The sequence below is a fragment of the Ambystoma mexicanum genome, chromosome 9, assembly GCF_040938575.1.
Source record: "Ambystoma mexicanum isolate Mex_15411 chromosome 9, UKY_AmexF1_1, whole genome shotgun sequence".
NCBI classification, from domain to species: Eukaryota; Metazoa; Chordata; class Amphibia; order Caudata; family Ambystomatidae; genus Ambystoma; species Ambystoma mexicanum.
In genome coordinates, this window is record NC_090931.1 from 780,822,638 (window position 1) to 780,843,446 (window position 20,809).

At 45.0% G+C, this 20,809-nt stretch overlaps 1 protein-coding gene across 2 annotated transcripts in view; it reads right to left on the minus strand.

Moving 5' to 3' along the window:
* Positions 1-20,809, minus strand: part of DNAH7 (dynein axonemal heavy chain 7) — a 1,167,586-nt gene that overhangs the window by 1,047,837 nt on the left and 98,940 nt on the right. For both annotated transcript variants that reach the window (XM_069615701.1, XM_069615700.1), the window contains 3 exons: positions 20,538-20,718; positions 17,272-17,344; positions 5,400-5,525 (listed from right to left, as the gene is read on the minus strand). In XM_069615701.1, the coding sequence (XP_069471802.1) occupies positions 5,400-5,525; positions 17,272-17,344; positions 20,538-20,718 (380 nt within the window). The remainder of the gene's footprint in view (positions 1-5,399; positions 5,526-17,271; positions 17,345-20,537; positions 20,719-20,809) is intronic.

Sequence of the window (20,809 nt, forward strand, 5' to 3'; positions counted from 1 at the left end):
TCGAAAGTCTTTGACACATTGGGGAGGCAAACATGAACCAGACTGAGGGATGCCTACGAATTGGGGTGGACCCTAACACACCACAGAACATTTTGGGGAGTGAACTGTGCGAAGCCTGACTGGGGGATTTAGGGTAAGCCTGACTGGGGGCTTAAAGAAAAAGCCTGACGGGGGCTGAGGCCCAGACTTAGTCAAAGGGAAGAATCTAACGGGCCTAATAATACATTTTTCTCGACCTGTGGCAAATCTGACCCCGACAGAGGGATGCCGAGAGAAAACTAGGGGACGAGAACCCTGCCACCTGATGAGATTATGACATAGTGTTACTGTGGCAAATGTGACCCCAACCGAGGGATGTCCACCGTGAGTGGTTGGTCTGAGCCCGACTGAGGGAGGCTATTGTTGAGAGAAGGATCAGAGCCCGGCTGAAGGGGACCCTAGGGTGAACAGTAACCATCCGGCGTGAAGACTAGCAGAAGGAACTTACTGTTTTTGTTATTTATTTTGGCATATCAAGCCCTTTGAGGCAAGAGACTTTGCATGAAAGACTTGGGCACAGAAGGCCCATTTATCGAAGAACTGTAAACGGGTACTGGAGAAGCCCAGGAGTGTGCTGTGTTCGAGAGTTCCACCTTGTCCCTTTCTAAAAACGTGGGGAAGGGAGACCCGGGCCATAACATCCTGACTTATCATTTTGGGAGCACCTCTTTCTTTTCTGGTGAACATTATCCCACACTATATTTGTAGCATAGCGGTAAGGATTGGCAATAGTTATTTTTTGTATAGGCCCTTTTATTTGACTAGACTCCACTAGGACAGTATTATTATTATTTGATGGTCGTAGCTTGCTCCTATCTTAGATTTAGGTATAGATTAGGTGTTTATCTCACCCATTTTTACAGTTTAATAAACACCCTTGAACTATGATCACTTGTGTCTATCTTGCTTTGATACCATGGCTTCCTTACAGTAGGTATGGGGATATTTATGATTGAGGCTTTGTTTTTAAGGGCACTGTGGTTTCTATCGCCTTTCCTTTGTTTGTCTTCCCAATGCCTAGTATACTATTCTGCCAGGTACTGGGACCATGAAGAGGGGTTTTTCCTCTTCACCTGGGTGCAAGTCCCAGACTTGCTTTCTCAGGTTTCTTCTTCTCAACTTCAATCTCAACGGTACTGCTTTCCTTCCCCTTTATTATGCTTACGCCCCCAGTAAGCCTGGTATACTATCCCGCCAGGTACTGTGTCCAGTGGGATTAATGTTCACACAATCAGATTTCCCTTAAATCTTTGCTATTATGTTTTGCCATTTCTCTTTGGCTGCCAATACATCCCCGCTTTCTGTGATTCTGTTTCTCGGTAGGGTTGGTGCCCTAACCTGCCAAGCACTACCATTCATGACCAAATGTGACCACGTTTTGTTTTCTGTGCCCCTCTCCTTCTGCCACCACCTCTTCTGGAGCCCGGAGCCTTTCTGCCTGCTCATGTACCTCGTTTTTGGATCGGCAACGGCTTCTGCTCCTTTCCAGCTCCGCTCTGCACTCGTGGGACTCGCAGGGCTCTGCTGCGCATGCCTGGGACTGCAGCAGCTCGACCAGACCATTCTTTAACCAGGGAGCATCCTTGTTTCCCAGGACTCAGGACCGCCTTCCGAGTTCTCCCACCAGTCTGCCTTCTCTCTCCATAGCTTCCGACCGGCCCCTGACTTCTTGGGTCTTCGTTCGGCATCCCGCTCTCCCTCCTGCTTGCTGACAGCATGGCAACAACTCGACAGGTTCGTCCGAGGAGGACGTTTCTCCTTCTCATGTTCTTCTTCCATCTTTATACTGCAGTCTTCACTGTCCGAAGCAAGTAGACCGCGCTCTTGGGACTTGAGCGGTGCTCACCACTGCTCCGCACATCTTCTTCGTCCCAGTAGCTGAGGTCTGATCTTCACTTGAGAACTTCCTACTCGCCCTCGTCTCATTGTATGGTATGGGATTAGGTTTGGGATATGGGAGAATCTAAAGGGGTATGTGCACACCGGGTTCTCCCCATGATATCGTCCCTCATCCCATGAGGAATTTCCCTATTCATGTGATCCTCCCGTGGTGTATTGCCCCAAGGGGGATTCCACTGTGGCGCACCACCCCGGTCACATGAGAAGGGTTTTTCCCCATAGGAGAAGGGATGACATCTAAGGATTCGTCACAGAGACCAGAACTAGTCCTGTAGAGAACAATGGGTCACTGCAGGGCCAACAGCTCTCCAATGGAAATGCAATGCTGACAGTGTTTAAAGTAGGGTGTGGCAATTAACCCACTGGGCTCCAGCAGAAGCTCCCAAGGGAAATCACACACAATAAACAACACAAACTGCTGCTACCCCCAATTTGCCATTGGTGTTATATATAGCAACCTTATCAACATCAGAAGAAATGCTAAACTCCTCCTCCTCCATCTTTTCATAGTCTCGAACAAGAAGAAACATCAGTATGAAGAAGTGGTAAGCAGTAACTTATGACTTTACCGGAACCTGATTAACTGGTAATGGTGGTGGTAACGGTATAACACTGAATTCAATATGGACAGATGTCATATCTCACAAAGGATCTATTGTATTTCATTCACGCAGCCCCTTTGCCAAGGTATTGGGCAATAATCAATAAATACATTGCAGTGAATATGATTGGAATAGAGTGATTAAGTTACAGAATAAGAGTAGTACAATACAGGAAACATACCAGAAAAACATATGGCAAGAAAATGTATTATTTGTATGTAAACCCAGATGAGAAGCTTTAGTGGTGAGTGTGCAGTTTTGTTAAGTGTTTTATAGTATTTAGGTACATTTGATTAAGCACAAAGAGGGGGTTGGGAAAGATGAATGGCTTTAAAAGAAAATCAATGAGAACAGGAAGGCATAACGAGTTGGGTGGGTAGACAAGGATGTGGATCCACGAGAAAGCAGTACACAAAAGTGAAGGCACAAAATCATTGGGGAGGTAGTCAAAAGAAATGAGCTGGCAGGGAAAAGGAGCAGAAGAAGGAGGAGTAAAGATCTGACAAACGTAAAATTTGAATATTAAAGAAAGGGAGAGAGTTCATATGCAGGGAGCCCAAGTAAAAGAGAACAACTGTAAGCAAGCTAAGAAAATTCAAGAGGTAAGAATAAGAGCTTAATATCATGAAAACTGCCATACTTCCTGTATGGAATACTCGCCAGGCTCTTGTAGAGTCAAACAAACTGTAGTAAGCCCAAAACAGCAAGAGGAGTGGGAAAACTTCTAGCACCACCCATGCCCCAAGAACTATTTAAAGCCTGAATCCGAATCAGCAACAGCAAACCTCCAGCTTTCAGCGGTGTCAGCGTGCTGCACTGAAAAGGAGACCGGCCAGGGACAGTGAGCACGCCAGCAGAGCAACCACTATGGTGTGGTAAGCAGAGCCGCACAACGCTCCCTTGAGGCCAGCAACAATGCACAGCCGCTGGTGGTTTATGCCCTAGACCACCAGGGATATTATAAGAGGGCTTTGACATTCAAAGTGACTGAACTTACCCAGGGTGATTCTGCAACCGATTCCCCTAACATGAACATGAACATGAAGACTGAACAACAAAGGCCGCCATTGGTAGTCCGCTGAGGGCCCATGTGGAAAAAAAGGGACAGGGCGTATCCCACCATTTTACAGTTCTGTTGATCTTGTGAGGAAAAGACAGGGATAGATTGGATAGGCAGAGAAAACCAATGACAGGAAGGACAGGAAACAGGAAGTTGTGGGTTGTACGAGTGAGGTCAGTGGAGGCAGTGATGGTGGACTAAGAGACAGCAGGAGGAAGGAAGAAGTGGCAGAGTGTGGAGGCAATTTCTAGAGAAGGTGAGATATTGGTTAGTGAGAGCAAGTGTTACTGCAGTGTGAGTGTGCGTGTCAGTGTGGTGAGTGTGGTTAGAAGAGTTAGTGTAAGGAGTGACTGTGAAGTGTATGGTAATGATTAAAAAGAGGGTATCTGAGTAGTAGTAGTGGGGAGGAGGAAGAAGTAGAGAGGAGGGGGAGAAGTAAAATGAAGGAGGGAGTAGAACCAGAGCAGGATAGAAAAGTGACAGCGGAGAGTAGGTAGTAACATCTAAGGTTGGAGGTGAAGATCAGGAGTGATGAGAGAGGTCAGAGGGAGAGAAGAGTGGTGGGAGCAGTGAGTAGATGTGGGTGGATTTGGAGGAGAGGAGAAGACCGGAGTAGGAGATGGAGAGGAGAGAGTGAGAGTGAGAGGAGAAACCGGACTCAACCAAGGCATTTGCATGGCACTATTCCCTATCCCCATAGAAGACTAACCAATAGTTAGAGTAGGGAAAGTTAGGACGTCCTTGAGGGAGGATAATAAGTTATGGCCAAGTGCCTTTAGGTGAACATCTCAGCACATGTAGCTATTATTAATCACATTGAAGGCCAAACAATCGCTATATACTAACCTATTCTAAGGACGTCTGGGCTAGGGAGGAGGTGCTTGATTACGAGAGAGGGACTGTCCTAAAGGTTATCGATTTTCTTACTAAAAACCCTTGAAACGCCCCTGACAATAGCAGTGATTTGTGTACCATATGTGACATTGTGTGATTTGCTATCTCTGCCCAATTGCCATACTCAGCATACGCTTAGTGTGGATTTACTGACCATAAGTCATTTAAAAGGAAAATTTGATAAGTCTATTTGAGATCTTGTATTGGTGTCGTACGTTTTAGTTTCATTTTAGGATGTTTACGATGTTATGTGATATCTTCTGTGAAGTGTTTCTGTCTTTGAAAGAAAGAGCATTCACACCTGGAGAAGGGCGCACAGCCAATCGGGTGAGAATACACAGTGTACCGCCTGCTGTTACGAGCCACCTGAAGCCCTTCCCCAGTTGGCACCATGTGGATTGTGGGAAGGCAACAGAGATTGTCTCTCTGTTGCCTTCCCACCCTACCCCCAAAAACATAAAAACACCATTTTCCATCCCCTCTACCCCCCCAACCACTTACCTGCTGGACCGGAGCTTTGTGTTCCGGTCCTGGTGTTCCTCCCGTGGCCGCAAGCATAGAAATGAAAAAGGGAGTAAGTCCCTTTTCCAATGGCAACAGCGATTATTTTTGGTGAAGAATGGGCTTGCGAATACGCGAAGAGCCAATCCCGGGAAATCAAATCAACTATTGGCCCCCTGGCCAAATCATGGTGTGCGAATCTCCATCACCCCCTTGATGGGGGCGGTTACATGGCCGGTAACGTCCAACAGCCCTCACCATAGGCTCGTGTTGGCGGGCCATAAACGCCAATGTCCGCCCTCCGACGCGGGCGGGATTGCCATATTTTAACTTTGGAAATTGACAGGTAATATAAAAAATAGAAACACAGAAATGTCGTTAAGAAAGAGTTGAAATGAACCTACCAAAAGGAAAGTTGCCACAGGTCTAAAACAGCTGCCATGGTAGGGTTCATTGCGTTCAGATTTTCCTTTATAAAACTGAGGCTTGCCAGAAATGATTTGTTCCACGGTTTTGGCACAACGTCCAGTCTGTAAAACAAGAGAGGACATATACAATTAGCATTTTTAGGAGATTCTGATTTATCACAACACAAAATGGTAGTGAGAAACCACAGAAGAGGCAAGAAATGCAGTGCCTCTCCCACTGAGTGACTCATGTTAAAGTAAGGAAACCAATAATTTTCAAGAACATTTCGATTGTTTCACGTAGCTGTGTGCGATGTGTCTCGGGGGGATAGCTCAGGGGCAACCTGTTAGCCTTGGAAACAAGACGACACGGAGCACCACAGGTTCAATTCCCGGGCCTCTGGGTATTAAGCGCGTTATAAATAACCTATCATATCAAATGAAATGCAGATCTAGAGCTCAAACTCCCCCTCTCTCTCACACACTCTGCTTTGTCTTTCCCTCGATCTCTCTTTCTCTTGCGCTCTCTCTCTCTATGCCTCGCTCTAAGAAGACTCCTCATGTTTCACTCTATGCCTCTGGCACTTTCCAAGGTGAAAGTCACATAGTCAGGTGCACATTTGTTAGAGCCATCCCAGCCTTTGTGGACAGCTGCAAGACCAGAAGGGAATAAATGTGTGGAGTTGGGGGGCAGGGAGGGTGAGAATGGGGGGGGGGGCAGAGTGTTGGGATAGGGGTCAGAGGGTGTTTACTTTGCAGAAGCAACTATTAAAACAATAAGTATTTTAATATTATTACCACTGTAAACTCTATGTTTTTAAGTTAAATATTCGATTTCTAATTATCCCTTAGAGTATATACTGTAGTCATGACAACATCACACTTAATTTACTGAGCAAAGCACATTATCAAAAGCTGGAATAGCCATATAAATTATTTTCTGATACAGTATTATCATTTCAAGATGGACAGTATGCTACCCTCGCATTGAACCCTTTTGAAATACCTCTTCGAGAAAGGTCAAAGGGATCAATAGCACCAGTGAGGGTTCCAGCCTGCTTCGCATAAAATCAAGAGCATTTTTTGAACGTGAGAAAGACCACAGCTATTTATATTTGGCAAATATGTCTAAGAAAAACGGGTTGTAAGATTCAATCACTAAGAACATAATGCACACTGGGCTCGGTACTTTCATTTTTCACAACACTCACCAACATTAAAATGTTTGTAATCATTTGCAGTCTGAATGTTATGAACCCAGAAGCATGAGACACAAAAGGTCATGCACAAAAGCACATAGTGATGTGCATTGGGTTTTCGGGTGCATGGCCTGCAGACCACAAACGGAGGAAGACGGAGACCACAGCAGGTAAGTGGGGGCCGAGAGGGATGAGCAGTGGAAAGGGATGCGGGAAAGGGTGAGCGGGAAGAGGGGGGGGGGGGCGAAAGGGACTGGGAGAGGGCCGGGAACAAAAGACTGCCCTTCCAGATGGGGCTGACCTGGCCTGGAATCTGCAAGGTTGGTCTTTTGTTCCTGGGTTTGGCACACATAGATCTGTTTGTAATATTTAGGCATAAATATGCAAGGATAAAATGGCTGCAATATCAGTCACTTCCTCATCTGATGCAGTCACTTGTGTATACATTCATATGTAGGCTACATGTGTGCAGGATCACAAAGCCATACTAAAGTAAAAGGTTGGTGGCGTGTGGTATGTATAATACATTATCAGTAGCATTCCAGTTGCAAATTGCATCAATAAAACTCCCTTGTATTGGGTAACTGGCTATTGTCATATGACATTTGCCCCAAAGAACCCACCATTTTCCAAATGCAGCCTTTTCCAATTCTGACAATTCAATCCCAATGAGTTATCTTGGATACATGTTTTCTTCGACCTTGTACATAGCATCAAAACAGGTTCATTCTCTCTGGTAAAGTCTGTGAACAGCCCTTCCCACAGGTATGAGGTCAAGCATGTCTGGCCTACTCATGAGCAACCAGCAATCTTTAAAATTCAATATCTTACCATGCTAACAGTCTCGTTGTGCATTTAAGACTAGGATTACTGAGGTTACTACAACAGATGAGTAATATATTTTATTTATTTATTTTTGCATTTATAAAAGGTGAAAAACCCATGGTTATCAAGGCGCTGGATACAAAACCCAGTTATCAGAGAGGTGGACGGTGGAGTCGGAAAAGTAATGTTTTTAGTTGCCTCTATGAATGGACAGTAGGATGTTACAGTATGCAGGTGCAGCGTCAGAGTGTTTCAGAGACGGGCTGCGGTATATGGGAAACTGGAGCCCCCGGTTGTTGTGCGCTTGAAGCGTGGTGTGGTCAGACAATGGCTGTGGATGGATCTTTTAGGTCTGGTGGAGGTTGTTTTGATAATTATCTGTGAAGGTAACCCGTTACCACACGGGTAGCCAGTGTGGAGATCTTCTGTGGGCCGATACATGGTCCCGTTTTTGCGAGGTTCATGGCGGTGCGAATGGCATTGTTTTGAATTGTCTGGAGTTTGAGGTTGCGCTCAGAAGTGCCAGCGAAGAGAGCGCTGCAGTAGTCAAGCTGGGAACCGATGACTGCTCTAGCTATAGTTAGGCGGCCTTGTTTGGAGAGGAAGGGTTTACTGGCGTTTAAGAGTTGTGTAGCATAGGCTGCTGATCCTTTTCAGATCAAGCCTGTGTAACCTCCCTTCATCCTTAAAAGGGTGAAGAAGGGGGTAGAAAACTGGCAATGTAATCTTTTGTGTCAAATCGAATTTGGAAACCAACTGGGAAAGGAAGGAGAACCCTGAAGACTACCTTCTCCTTAGAAAATACTGTGAATAATGGTTTGCAGAATAGGGTGTGTAACTCGCAAGTGATGGCCACTAAAAAGATTATAAATAACCCGAGTGAAGCGGCTTAAAAGTCACACCCATTAAAAAATTAAGCACTAGATTTAAATCCCAGGACAGAACCAGAAAAGGGACTGGTGGGAATGTATTTGGCAGTTCTTTCAAAAATGGTATTACACTAGGCAATTTAAAATAAGAGCCTTGGTTTGGCGTACATTTGAATATAGATAACGCTGCAAAGAATCCATTGATGGTAGCCACCTGCAGCCCTTCATGGGCTAGGTGCAGTAAAAAAGAAAGCACTGCAGGTGTATTGCAAGAGAAGGTGTTTATATCTATAGCTCTACACCAGCTGCACAACTTGTTCGAACAGCAGCAGTATACGGCTTTTATTGCTGTCTTCTAGCTGAAAGCAACAACTCCATAACGTCTTCTGGGATGTCCATGTCTTTATATTTTAGCCTTTCAGAAACCAGGCGTGAAGGGTCAGAGTTCTGATTCCTGGGTGAAGAAGATGGCCTCCCCCTCTTGTGAGAGTAGATCCACTCTCTGGGGTAGAAGGAACAGAGGGCACACGGACATGTCTAGAATGTCCGGGTACCACGTCCTCCTGACTCAATCTGGGGCAATCAGGATCATGGATTTCCCAAATTTTCCCAGCCTCCTGATCACAGGAGAAATGACAGGGACTGGAAGGTACAGATATAGGAGTGAACTTCCCAGTCCACTATGAACACGTCCCCCAGAGCTCCTCTCTGAGGAAAATCCCTGAAGCAGAAAAGGTCGCACTTCCTGTTGACACTGGGTGTAAACAGATCCACTTGAGGGGTTCCCCATAGGGTGAAGATCTCTAGAAAGACTTCCTGAGCTAACTCCGTCTCTGATCATACTCTGCCTGCTCAGAGTGTCTGCCATTGCATTGTCTTTCCCAGCTAGGTGAACAACCCAGAGAGAGATCCTGTTATAAACAACCAAAAACCAGAGCTGCATTGCCTCCTTGCACAGTGGTAGTGACCTCACACCTCCTCTTTTGTTCAGGTAACGTATGGCTACTGTCAGGATGTTATTTCCCTGGATGGAGTGCAAAAAGGCCTTCAGCACCACTCTGATCACGCTCAGCTCTAAAATATTTATGTGTAGTCTTGATTCTGGTGGGGACCAAAGCCCACTCACGGTCAGATTGCCATGTGCGCTTCCCATCCCATGAGGGAAGCATCAGTGACTAAAGGCATCTCTAGCCAGGTTTGCCAAAAGGGTTCCCGTATCATCACATTCTCCTTGCAGGCCCACCACAGGAGGTTATGTGCTACCTTGCTCAGGAACTGAAGAAGGTCTGTCATCCTACCTGAGAAGTGTGACCATTGCGATATGAGGGTCTACTAGAGGGATCGGCAAGGAACCTGAAGGCATCCTTAGATCTACTCCGCTTGGATCCTCTTCTCATATGGCCAGGGAAAGGCCATTGCTTTTGGATCCTGACCCTGGGGGTGGATATCCAAGGGAGGATCACCTGGCTGAAGGGACCTTGGGGTGTGGGAGGAAGAGGTCTTTAGATGAGACACAGTATTTCCCATGTCCTTTTTCCGATAAACCTTCCATCTCAGAAATGTCTATAGGATATTGTCAAACCCTGTCTTTTTCTTCCATTGAAAATTACACTTCGATAGATCATCCATATAAAAGGGACAAGAAAGAGATAAGTTAGGAGAGAACCTCCTCATGTGAGCAGGTTAGACCTATATCCACCTTATCTTGTTAATAGAGAAAAATGGCAGAGTGCACCCTGCCCTCCCTCTGTAGGTCATTGTCAGTCTACCCCTCTTTCACACACATACACTGTTCCCCATTCACATCCCTTTAAGACTGAGACGAAGAAGAGCCAACTAGGAGTGATGCACACTTCCATTTGTGCATGCCACTATGGTACTGAGACGAAGAAGAGGACTGGTAAACATCACTACCAAAGTCAGGCAGGTCCCACTAATCGGGGTCAGGCAAGGGACTTACACCTGCAGACAGTTGAAAGGCTGTAGGTGTATATAAAAGGGAGAGACCCATTTGGTAAGGGAGTCCCGCCTGAAGGAAAAAACCTGCTTAGGGAGAAGGATGTGGCAATCCAGTACGGAACAGGATGGAGGGGCAGCTTCAAGAGAAAGAGAGACACCACAGCCCGAAGGGTTGTGAGGTGGTTGGGAGCCCTGCAGACTCCAGTGCTGTGTGTCCCCTGCTGGAGCTGCGGGACCCTGAAGAGTCCAGAGAGTTACCAAAAGCAGCAGGAAGGTTCGGAGAGGACAAGCACTGCTCGTTGGAGCCCCCGACGAGTAAAAGGGGAGTGAGAGACCACAGAGGAGAAAGCCCAAAGCACCAAGAGGAGCTGCCCGAGACCATTGAGTGGTAGAGAGGGAATAGTCATGCCGGGGTGCTCAATGGGGTGGGCTTGGGCACAAGAAGATGCTGATCAGATGAAAACTAGGGTCGGGAGACCGAAGGAAAGATTGCAGAGTGTTTTAATTCCAGCAAATCGGGTTACTTCCCTTGGGGGTGACCAGCATGCACCTTTGTTCCTCTCATCTTTTTAGAGCTGGATTGGCATGATCACATCTCCCAATATATCACTTAGGGCTCCACTCTTAATTAGGACTGGTTTATTTTGATAAATAGCCTCTGAAAAGCATTACTTTTCCCACTGGTGTATCCTCTCAAAGTAGGTTACCTCCATTGTTGGATCCATTTGGACCATTCTTTTTCCTCTTATAGTGTCATGCCTGCGGAAATCACTAGGGTTAAACCAAACCCCACTGCTCTCCAAGGTAACATCTCCATACAGAGTAACACGGCACGGATCCATGCTAACAGTAACATCGTAACTCTCCCCTCTGTACACAGAAACCTCAGACATTTTAACCCGCACTACAACTCCCACAAACACCAGCACTTTTGTTACAAGTCTCGCTATGGTCGTGATTGGAAGTTCCAATGGAGATTATGGCCGCGTACGTAAGTGGTGGCTATGCGACATCCACTTCAGTCACGTGACGTGGATCAAGTCATTTAACCGCTAATTTCAACCGCAGCGTTGCTTCTGATTCTGCTGAAGTGCTACTACGTACATTTCTTGTTTCTGTTTGACCATTCACTTTTGCTTACGGATTGCTTTTGCTTACGGATTGCCTTTGTATACTCCTTGTCGGTTGTGTTACTCTGGACTTCGTCTACTTACATCCAGCCTGCACTCGGCCCGTCCCATGGATTGCCACTCTCGTTTTCCCTTGTTACCATGTTTCTGGATTTTGGAACTTTTGTACCTCGACCCAGACCGCCTTGGACTTCGCTTGCCTCACGTTCCACGCCTTCCACCATCATTTCATCTTCACCCGAGCCAGCATTATCCATCTGCAACTAAGAGACTCCCCATTCATCTGGACCCATCCTCATGGACCAGGTACTTAGCACGGTGGAGCATACCTTCTCTCACTTACTGCTTCACATGAACAGGGACTTCACGTGTGCTGCTGGTATTCCCTATAGGCGTCTGCGTTCTGTCAGGGTAGCCGTTGGAACTTGAGACTTTCATCCCGTTCTAGGCATCCTCGTTCCGTCGGGACAGTTCCTTTGGTAGCTCCACCCGCTAAGTGATTCCCTGTTGATCAGTGCAGTCTATGACTTGCTTCCTCATTGGTAAGTGAATGTCCATACCATACAGACACCACAGCATACACCAATCTTGTATTAACATCCTAACTCAGGGGTTATTTCCTTCCATTTATAGATACTGGTGATGTCCTATGATTCTTGTTATCAAAGTCCTTTTGAGTCCTTGAGTGGAAGTGTCTTATCCTTTTCATGTTGAAGGTTAGTTTTTGTCCATCAGGGTTTTACAGTGGTTTCTTATTGTAAGAGGTACTAATTGCATTCCTTTACAACCTAAGTTGACGGGTGTTCGCTGGTTCCATTCTTTTGAGGAATAAATCCTCCTGGTCTGTAGTTATTTCAGACGGGGTTCTATTGCTAAAAAGAATACGTCGGCTACACTACGAGGTCAACAGTACGATGGATTCTGACATTTAGGTAGTTTATTTGGGAAAGCCTTGGCTTTTGTTTATCCAGTCCTTCCTTCCAGAGTGATCCAACTTGTGGTCATGAAGCCAGGCATTGTGTAACCTCCTCTTTATTCTTTTTATTTTGCTATTTGTTTTCCTGAAGCGGTCCCTCACAAATGTCCCTGATACTCTCCCGGGTAAGCATGCTTTAATATTGATTGGTCACATTTATCCAAAACATAGGATAGAATGGCTGTAGCAAGCTGTCAAAGCTGGAGCTGCATATAAGGGTGGTACATGCCAACCTTTATGCACTTAAGGTTTGGGATTGGCCAATTTCTGTCATTATCCATAAGGTTAATGCTTTTCCACAGAGTGGAAAGGCTGTGGCTGGACATTTGGATTACAATATATTTCCCTAAATATGTTTCGGGGGTAGTTAAACTATGCCACAACTTGCATGATTTCTCTGACAGTGGCACAACATAGATATAACTTAATTTTGTACACAGTGTGGTGTGGCATTCCACAAATACACCAACATTGACAAGGGCATGGAAGGCAGTGGACAGTTTATGAACAATTAGGCATGCTTGTGGTATCCTTACTTTGTGATGCCATATAGTGGGAATAATAGAAAACATGGGAGCAAGATGAACCCACACCAGCAACATGTACATGTATCTATGAATCTGTTTGTCTTTAATCTATATTAATCTGTTTCAGCATTCGGTGACCAAACTGCATCACCAAGAAGTGCTTCTTCTATATACGGCATTTAGAAGAGAGATCTGCATGCAGAGCTCAATTTAGTTCTGGTCTATATGCTTGGCATAACAGCAAAGATCCTAGGTAATGGGCCTTTTAAAGACCCTATTTTAGACTACCCCCACCGCTATCTTACATTTTCCCTTCTCCCCACCCCCCACTCCCCAACCTAACCGACTGCAGTCTCTTTCAAATCCCCCAGAGCATCTGGAGACCAGGCTCATGGCAGCAGAGCAGGCTACAAAATGCGGTAACATAACATAAATGGTGACTGGCACTTCATAAAAGCTGAGACACTTAAGATAACAAATACTACATAAACCTTTATAAGAGGACATTGTAGAGGTGAAAAAAACAGATGCTTGCTACTAGTGATGTATAATCATGAGGAGTGACACCTTAAAACGTGATTCAGAGAGGTCTAAAAAGGCATAAAAGCTGAGTAACATAAGGAAACAGAGAATTAGTTCTTAAAAATCTATAATATTTTAAAAGGCAAAAAATGTAACTGCTGACTTCACTGATAAGGAACGACACCTCAGAGGTTTTTTTCTGATCTTACTGCAGTAGGGCAGCCCCACCTCCATGTGCAACCCTTTTGTAGTGCAAATAGCTATTTATGGGGGAGAGGGATCCTTCCTGGCACCAGGACAACCCCTGTGGAGATGGTTCAACCTTGGTCACATAATACGCCCTGGCACAGTCCCTAAAATCAGCTAAATACTGCATATCTGCTTTTGCCATGGTTCATTCTTTACACCCATAGATCAATCGTAAGGGAGAACAAAGTATTACCCAGCAATGGCACATGGCACCCTTGAGGGCACAGGCCGCAATGGACCACAGACAGTAATACACAGGTAAAATGGTGAGAGATAATTTAACTCCACTACCTATGCAGGATTATGCCCGCCCCTGGGTGTACCAAGCTCAATAAGTTAGGTGGAGGCCAACCTCTTCCCCCGGCCTGATACTAGACAATCAGGAAAGGGAAGAGAATCTTATACCAGCCAATAGACTACTGACAGTAAATAGATAGAAAGAAGCTGGGTAATGATAATAAAACGCCACTATCAATCTAAGGACTATGCTCACCGAACCTGGGGTAATATGCCAATTGATCTATTGAACCAGCCACAGTATCGCCTCAAAAACTAGATACTCAGCAAACCTAGAGAGAGAGATATACCAACCCATTTTGACTACCGATACATACACTAAACTACAGGGATTATGAGACATGCAACCCACTAACCAAGACATCCAATTTCTGCTTACTTAATTTACACAAAACTCACACAACCACCTCTCTCACAGCAAACCGCACGGACTTCACCACACTGCAACAACAAACAACCAACACATAGATCGCAACAACAGCACGCGAGGACCTGCTTCGATCCTATTTGCACACCCAAACTCAGTGCACAGTGAAAGCCGAACTGAAGCTGCCAACAGTATACCACCACTCACTTTCCTATGCCCTCTTCACCCACTAACCCACCCTATCCACCTTAGCGCCTGGAGACCAGCTCCGTTGGTAACGGTGAGCTATATAAATACCTTTAACATTAACAGTAACCTCTTGTGCAGAGAGTTCTACTCTCCAGAAGTAGACGTGTGTCTAGTCAACCTCACTAACCCCCATTCTTTTACTATCAGTGTACTGCTCTTCACCTTTCTGCTGTTGTGCCACCCCTTTAAGTCCAGGGTATGGTGTGCCAAGTTTGTGTGGCACTTTGAGGCATCCACCTTTTAGCTTTCCTGCTCCTTATCTCATCTTCCTTCCCATGAAGAGCTCCCTGCAAGGTTTTGGTATCATTCTGAAGCAAACGTTATGCATCTACCTCAAAACCACGTAATAGGGCTGTGTAGAGGGCAGGGATTCACTTTTGGCCTCTGGCTGTATGTGCTGGATGAGAGGTTTTTTGGATGAGAGACCTTTTTGGGGCTCGTTTGTCAAATCTCTAGAGTATATTTACAGGTGAAATTATGTTTTCCCCAATGGACAAACGCCCCAACAGGCCGACTGAGCACAGCACCTGAGCAGGCTATTGTGAGGTTTGTGACTGCTATCAGGCTGCCAACCAGCACACTAAGGAAGGAGCATCTGGGGTGATCCTATCGCAAGGAGACCTTTCTCTAAACCAAATGTCCATGCCTCACCTATCTTCACATATGATCACGGAGTGGAGTCTGATACACGGTGCACACTGTGCCTATTTGAGAGACCTGGAGAGCATGAGGGCGAGATAGAAAGAGAGGGTTTGACAGAGAACCACTGAGAAAGTGCTTTGGAGCTGTATGCAGTGGTAAAGTGCTGGGAGGAGACCAAGTTGTTCTGCCTTGTGAGGACTTTTTCATGCTTTTCTGTGACTTTGCATTCATAGCAATGCATGCTTTGCTATGCCTGGTTAGGATTTGCTCATTTGGCTTCAAGATTGTCTGGACATTTACCAACCTACCCATTGAAGTATCAACCTACTGTTGCCCAAACTAACATGTTCAAATGTAACATTCCAACACGCAATGTGTAAACCAACTAAGCCACCCACGCACCAACACCCATACCAATGTTCATCAAACACAAGAACACTACACTTCTACCAATAACAGCCCAGTCTGGTGCATACTAGTACCGTGGGCACAGAAGGCTGCCCGCTGGACACAATGCCTCTATGCTCTTGATACAGAACAGCTAGAAATAGACCCCATACAGAACTTTTGGAATTTCCAGTCTGCACAGATTACGCAGCAGCACAGCCGTGTTACATTCTCCTTGTCATCCCACTAACCTAACCCACCTCCTCTCTATCCAATCTGCCAGAGCACCTGGAAACCATGCAAATGGCAGCAGAGCATGGTGTCAATCCTAGTAGCATAACATGACTGCATTTCTATAGTAATCGGGGAGCTTCCGCGTGGCCAAACCCCAGACGAAAACACACTGTCAATAAGGGGTGTTGCTAGTTCTGGAAAAGATCAGGGGCTAACCTAATGTTGGGACTGGTGGGATTCAGGGCTAGCTAGCCTTTTGGTTGTAATCCCTGAGCTTCTATCCGGGGCTACAACCAAAAGACCCGGGGCTATAGCCCTCTAAGCCCCCCCGTCCCCTCAGCAACGCCTCTGCTGTCAATGGTTGACGATGTTACTGGTTATATATAGTTAATTCGGAAAAGTAGTTTGGGCTGCCCCATGCTGCTTACTGGGTTGCATTCAAATAATGATGTATTAGATCGGAGGCAATCTATGCAGTGCTGTTCTCACATGTATTATATGCGTACTGAGAGCCGACAAAGGTTTTGCATGGTTGTGTTTCTTCAAGGCTCATATGTACAGGTATTTGTCACATTGTGTGTTAACAAATGTCCAAAAATCAAAGCACTAAACTAAATTCTAATACAGACCATAATCAGGCACTAGATACCGAGAGAGAAAAAGAAAAAACATAAAAGGTAGTATGTATCATTTGTAATGTAATAGAATTCCTATCACGAGCCATCATGGCATCATTTACTAATGGTATTGTTCTTGCTAATTGACATTTTGGCTCCCAATTCATCCATACCAATTACATCTAGGTGATGATACACTTTGTGAAGTTTACGTGGTTGTACATAGACACAATAATGATAGCGCTCTAATAAATCAAGTAATAGTGGTTTATTCTTGACATTATATAACATGTGCACCTTAGTTGTACCAAAATAGTAATTTATTTGAAAGATAAGTCTGTGTTGGATTCTCATACATGGGCTCTCTTTAGACATGGAGGTTTCTTTAAGCCGTGTTTTCGTATTTATGTTTTAGTTCATATTAAACCTCAAACACATCATTACATCTTATGCATCCTTATTTGAATCGAATACAATAAGCAACACTTGTCAGCCAAAAGTGTTTTCCAAAGAAACTATGTACAACCAACATTAATCTGTTTCAATCAATATTTTTAAACACTGCATTTTTCAACCAAATCCATGGGGTGGACTGATCGAAGTTCTGCAATCAAGCAGTCTTAGAACTTGATTGTTGTGCCTGGGAAAAATGGTTCCTTTTAGGAAAGACTTGAACCTCAGAGGAAGTGTTAGTGAATGTTTGCATTCGCAATCCAGTCGACAGATTGATGTAGTTACATTTCCTCCATTAGTTACATTGCCTCATTTGTCATTCAGTAGCAGAGTATTTAGAAATCTTGTAAAAGGTAAAGCGGCTTACTCTAAACGGTGAGGGGGAAGATCTGGCTTCTTATCTTCTTCTTTCTCCCGTGGATCTTTTAAAACAAAGTCAACTAAAAAAAGAAATGTTACAATGAGGAATTTGAATAATCCAGGCTACAGTATATTTTAACACGGAATATAAAAGACAGTGGGCCTCATTACGAGGTCGGCGGTAACCTGCCGGTGCTACCTTTGGGTTGCCGCTGACCTCGTAACACTGTTGAAAAGTTGGACAACCCATATGGCAACAGATCAGACTATCTGATTAGTCAGCCCCCTATAAAAGGGCAACACACTCTCCATGGAGTGCTACAGAGTGGGGTACCACTGTGTAGATGGAGAGAAAAGCGGTGGAAAACCGCAGTGACAGCGGGACCTTGGAATAGATCAGCAAAAAGAATTTGATATGAACAGTCAAAAGCCAAGGACTAAATCTCAGACACTGACGAACTTGAAACAGAGGCAAGGAAATACTAGAGAGCCTGCTGATGGTTACAACACAGACTGACGCAAAGATAAGACCTAGAGCCGGAGTGAACTGGAGAGAAAACCCAAAGCCTGCTCAGAGCTATATGTCAGGTACTGTCCAAAGCCAGAAGCCAAGAGGCACACAAGCCCAACAGCCTGTTGAGGGCTACTTCCCAGAACTAAAGAGGTGATGACCATGCCGAGAAAGAACCAAAGAGACCTTGGCATGGAAGAGAGTCCTGTGTTGATGGATTATAAAAATGCCACCTGAGAAAACCCCTAGAAAAGGAGGAAAACATACTTGCCCGTAGGATTGTGTAAACAATATCATCATCAGTCCTGGCATCAGACCTAAAGGGAGAGCTAAAGGGAGATAATATCTGAGCCTGGCATGTACCCTAAAGCAAAGGGTGGTGTACTTGCTGGTAGGCAAGGTCAATAAACACATTGGGTGGTGTATCCATTGGAAAAGAGTGCTGCTTGCTATATCCCCTGGAGCTGAGAAGCATACTGGGCATTGTATCCCTCGGAAGAGTTCAGGAATACTAGGGAAGATAAGGATTCTCATACAGAGGTCCTTACAGCACATTGAGTTGTCCCAAACTAATACCTGTAGTATTAGCAGTCATTATGATTTCTAATGTGATTCCCTCCTGACCCTAGAGGAGGTAAACTCATGCAACATGTTGTATTAAATAAAAATGTTAAACTTTGTTAGAGACTCCAAAGTGCTCTCTTGATCCTTCGTCACAACTAACAATGACAAAGAATAAATAGAGATACAGACATGGACTATATACAGTCTTGTTAATGTTTGTATTGCCCTGCAATCACTTTACACACACTTGAATTGTATCTAATGTTCACCATTCTTAATGAGTACAAGTGTCATAGGATCTCTAAGGGAGAAGAACAAGTTACTTACCCATGGTAACGTTTTTTCGACTGGATGTTCGTCCCACGTATTCCTCATCTTATGATATTTCCATATCGATTTGAAATGAGTATTACATCTAACATGAATTAAACTGTTATTTACACTAGCTAGAATATGAGTGGGCGATCTGCTTTTTAAGGACGCACATGAAGGGCATCTGCTGCAATCGGTTCCCTTTGGTGGAACAAAGAGTGAACAGCCCTAAGAAGAGAGACTGTGATGAGCACCTAAAGTCCTTCCTCTAGGGAGGAGCCACAGTGGAATGGCCTAGGAGAATGACATACAGGGGATCATTCACTTGTGATGGTGCATCCAGATTCTCTTCTTAGTAGGCTGGCTCCCGGGGGTCAGAGTCCTTATAGAGGGTCTGTCTGGGCCAGCACTAGAAAAGTCACTCTCTCAGGTGGATTTCCAGGAGAGAGTCAGTTCATGACATGTGTTGCTAACATGAGGAAGAGACACCTCCCCGAAAACCAGTGAAGGGGGGCCAGGGAAACACAAGGTGGGCATAGCCAATTAGGCCAAAGAGTAGACTGTAAAGCAGGAAGGGGTAGGAGGAGAAAATGGGGCTTAATGTGGAGAAAGGCCAAGGTTACTGAGCAGTGAATTGTAGAATCATGATTGGCAGAGGTGTTGCAAGGTCTGGAAAAGATTTGGGGCTAGGCTAATAATATGCAGACTGTCGGACTCTGGGCTAGCTAGCCTTTTGGTTGTAGCCCCTGAGCTTCTATCCAGGGCTACAACAAAAAGACCTTGGGTTATAGTCCTCTAACCCCGCCCCCCACACCCACCCCTCTGATGATGGGCCTGGGGGTAAAAGCTGGTGGGAGCCAAACATAAACACACCGGATCAAGAAGGCAAGAGTGAGTCTAGCCAGTAGACACAGATGGACAGGGTTTAGTGGAACGGGCAAGTCCACCAACAAGAGCGTCAAATATTTACTGTCCAGGGGAGTGTGACTGAATCCAGTAGTCGCCATCAGGCTAGTTGGTAGCCAAAAGGCTGCAACTGGTAGAAATGGCAAGATCGCCAATTAAGCTAAAGAACACTTACAAAGCAGTCTTGCGCTATCGACTGCTGACCCAGATGCTCCCCTTTGGTACCCAAGACCAGTGGTTGTCCAATGGTTGAGCACACGTGTAAAAGACCCAGATGAAACGTCAACCCTGTGACTGCCTCCTTCAAGAACTGGGAAGAGTGCTACAAGAGATTTCATTAAGCAAGGGGGATATAATTGTGATGACCTGAAAGTCCACAAGGACAGATGGTGAAGAAATAGACTGTTCACAGGAAAGGTGCCATCTATGGCCACAGATGGCTAACTGTGGTAAAAGACTGCTGAAGGAGTGGGTACAAGTGGCTATTGGGCTGGGGCCATGGGTACAAAGACCCTAAGAGGCACAAAAGATGTTCTGCCTGCAGATCAGCAATTTAGAGATCGGACCCAAGGAATCCAGAAGGAGAAATCATCCTGATTTTTTCAATTGATACTGTTGTTCGTGAACTTGTTTTCCAGTTTAACAACCCTGAGGGAGATTGTCCTTAAGCCCTATGAATATTCCATGACATTCTCATCATTTCTCCTGCCCACACTATATTTGCGGAGACATGCCCAGCCTTGATTTCCACTTTTGCCCCTATTCTGTTATGTACAGCACAATACATCTTACTTTGTTATCTCACACTTTGCGCCTTTCGAGTCCTTTGATGATCCTTTTCGCTGTAACATATATTTTTAATTTTTTTGTGGCATTGCACAGACAGGCTCAATTTCAAAATGTTTGGGAGTTGGCCTCTGGCCGAAAAGTATCTCACAATGGTAAAGAGAAAAAAAGTACAAAGCTTATAGGCTACTTACCAATGGCTTTCTTAACACTTAGAAGATAGTCCTCTCTCATTTCATCGGACAGAAAATATATACTCTCTTTGTATACTTTCAGGCGATTTGGAACAAGAGCCAAGACATTCTCCAACCATGAATCTTCCATAGGGGCCACATGTTCTGTGTCAATCCCATGCTTGATATAATAGTTGTATCGCTAGAAGTCAAAGGAAAATGGAGAACTGTCAACAGTAGACACATATAAAAACAGAACTGAAATACTAAATTCTCCCACCATCAATATTGGC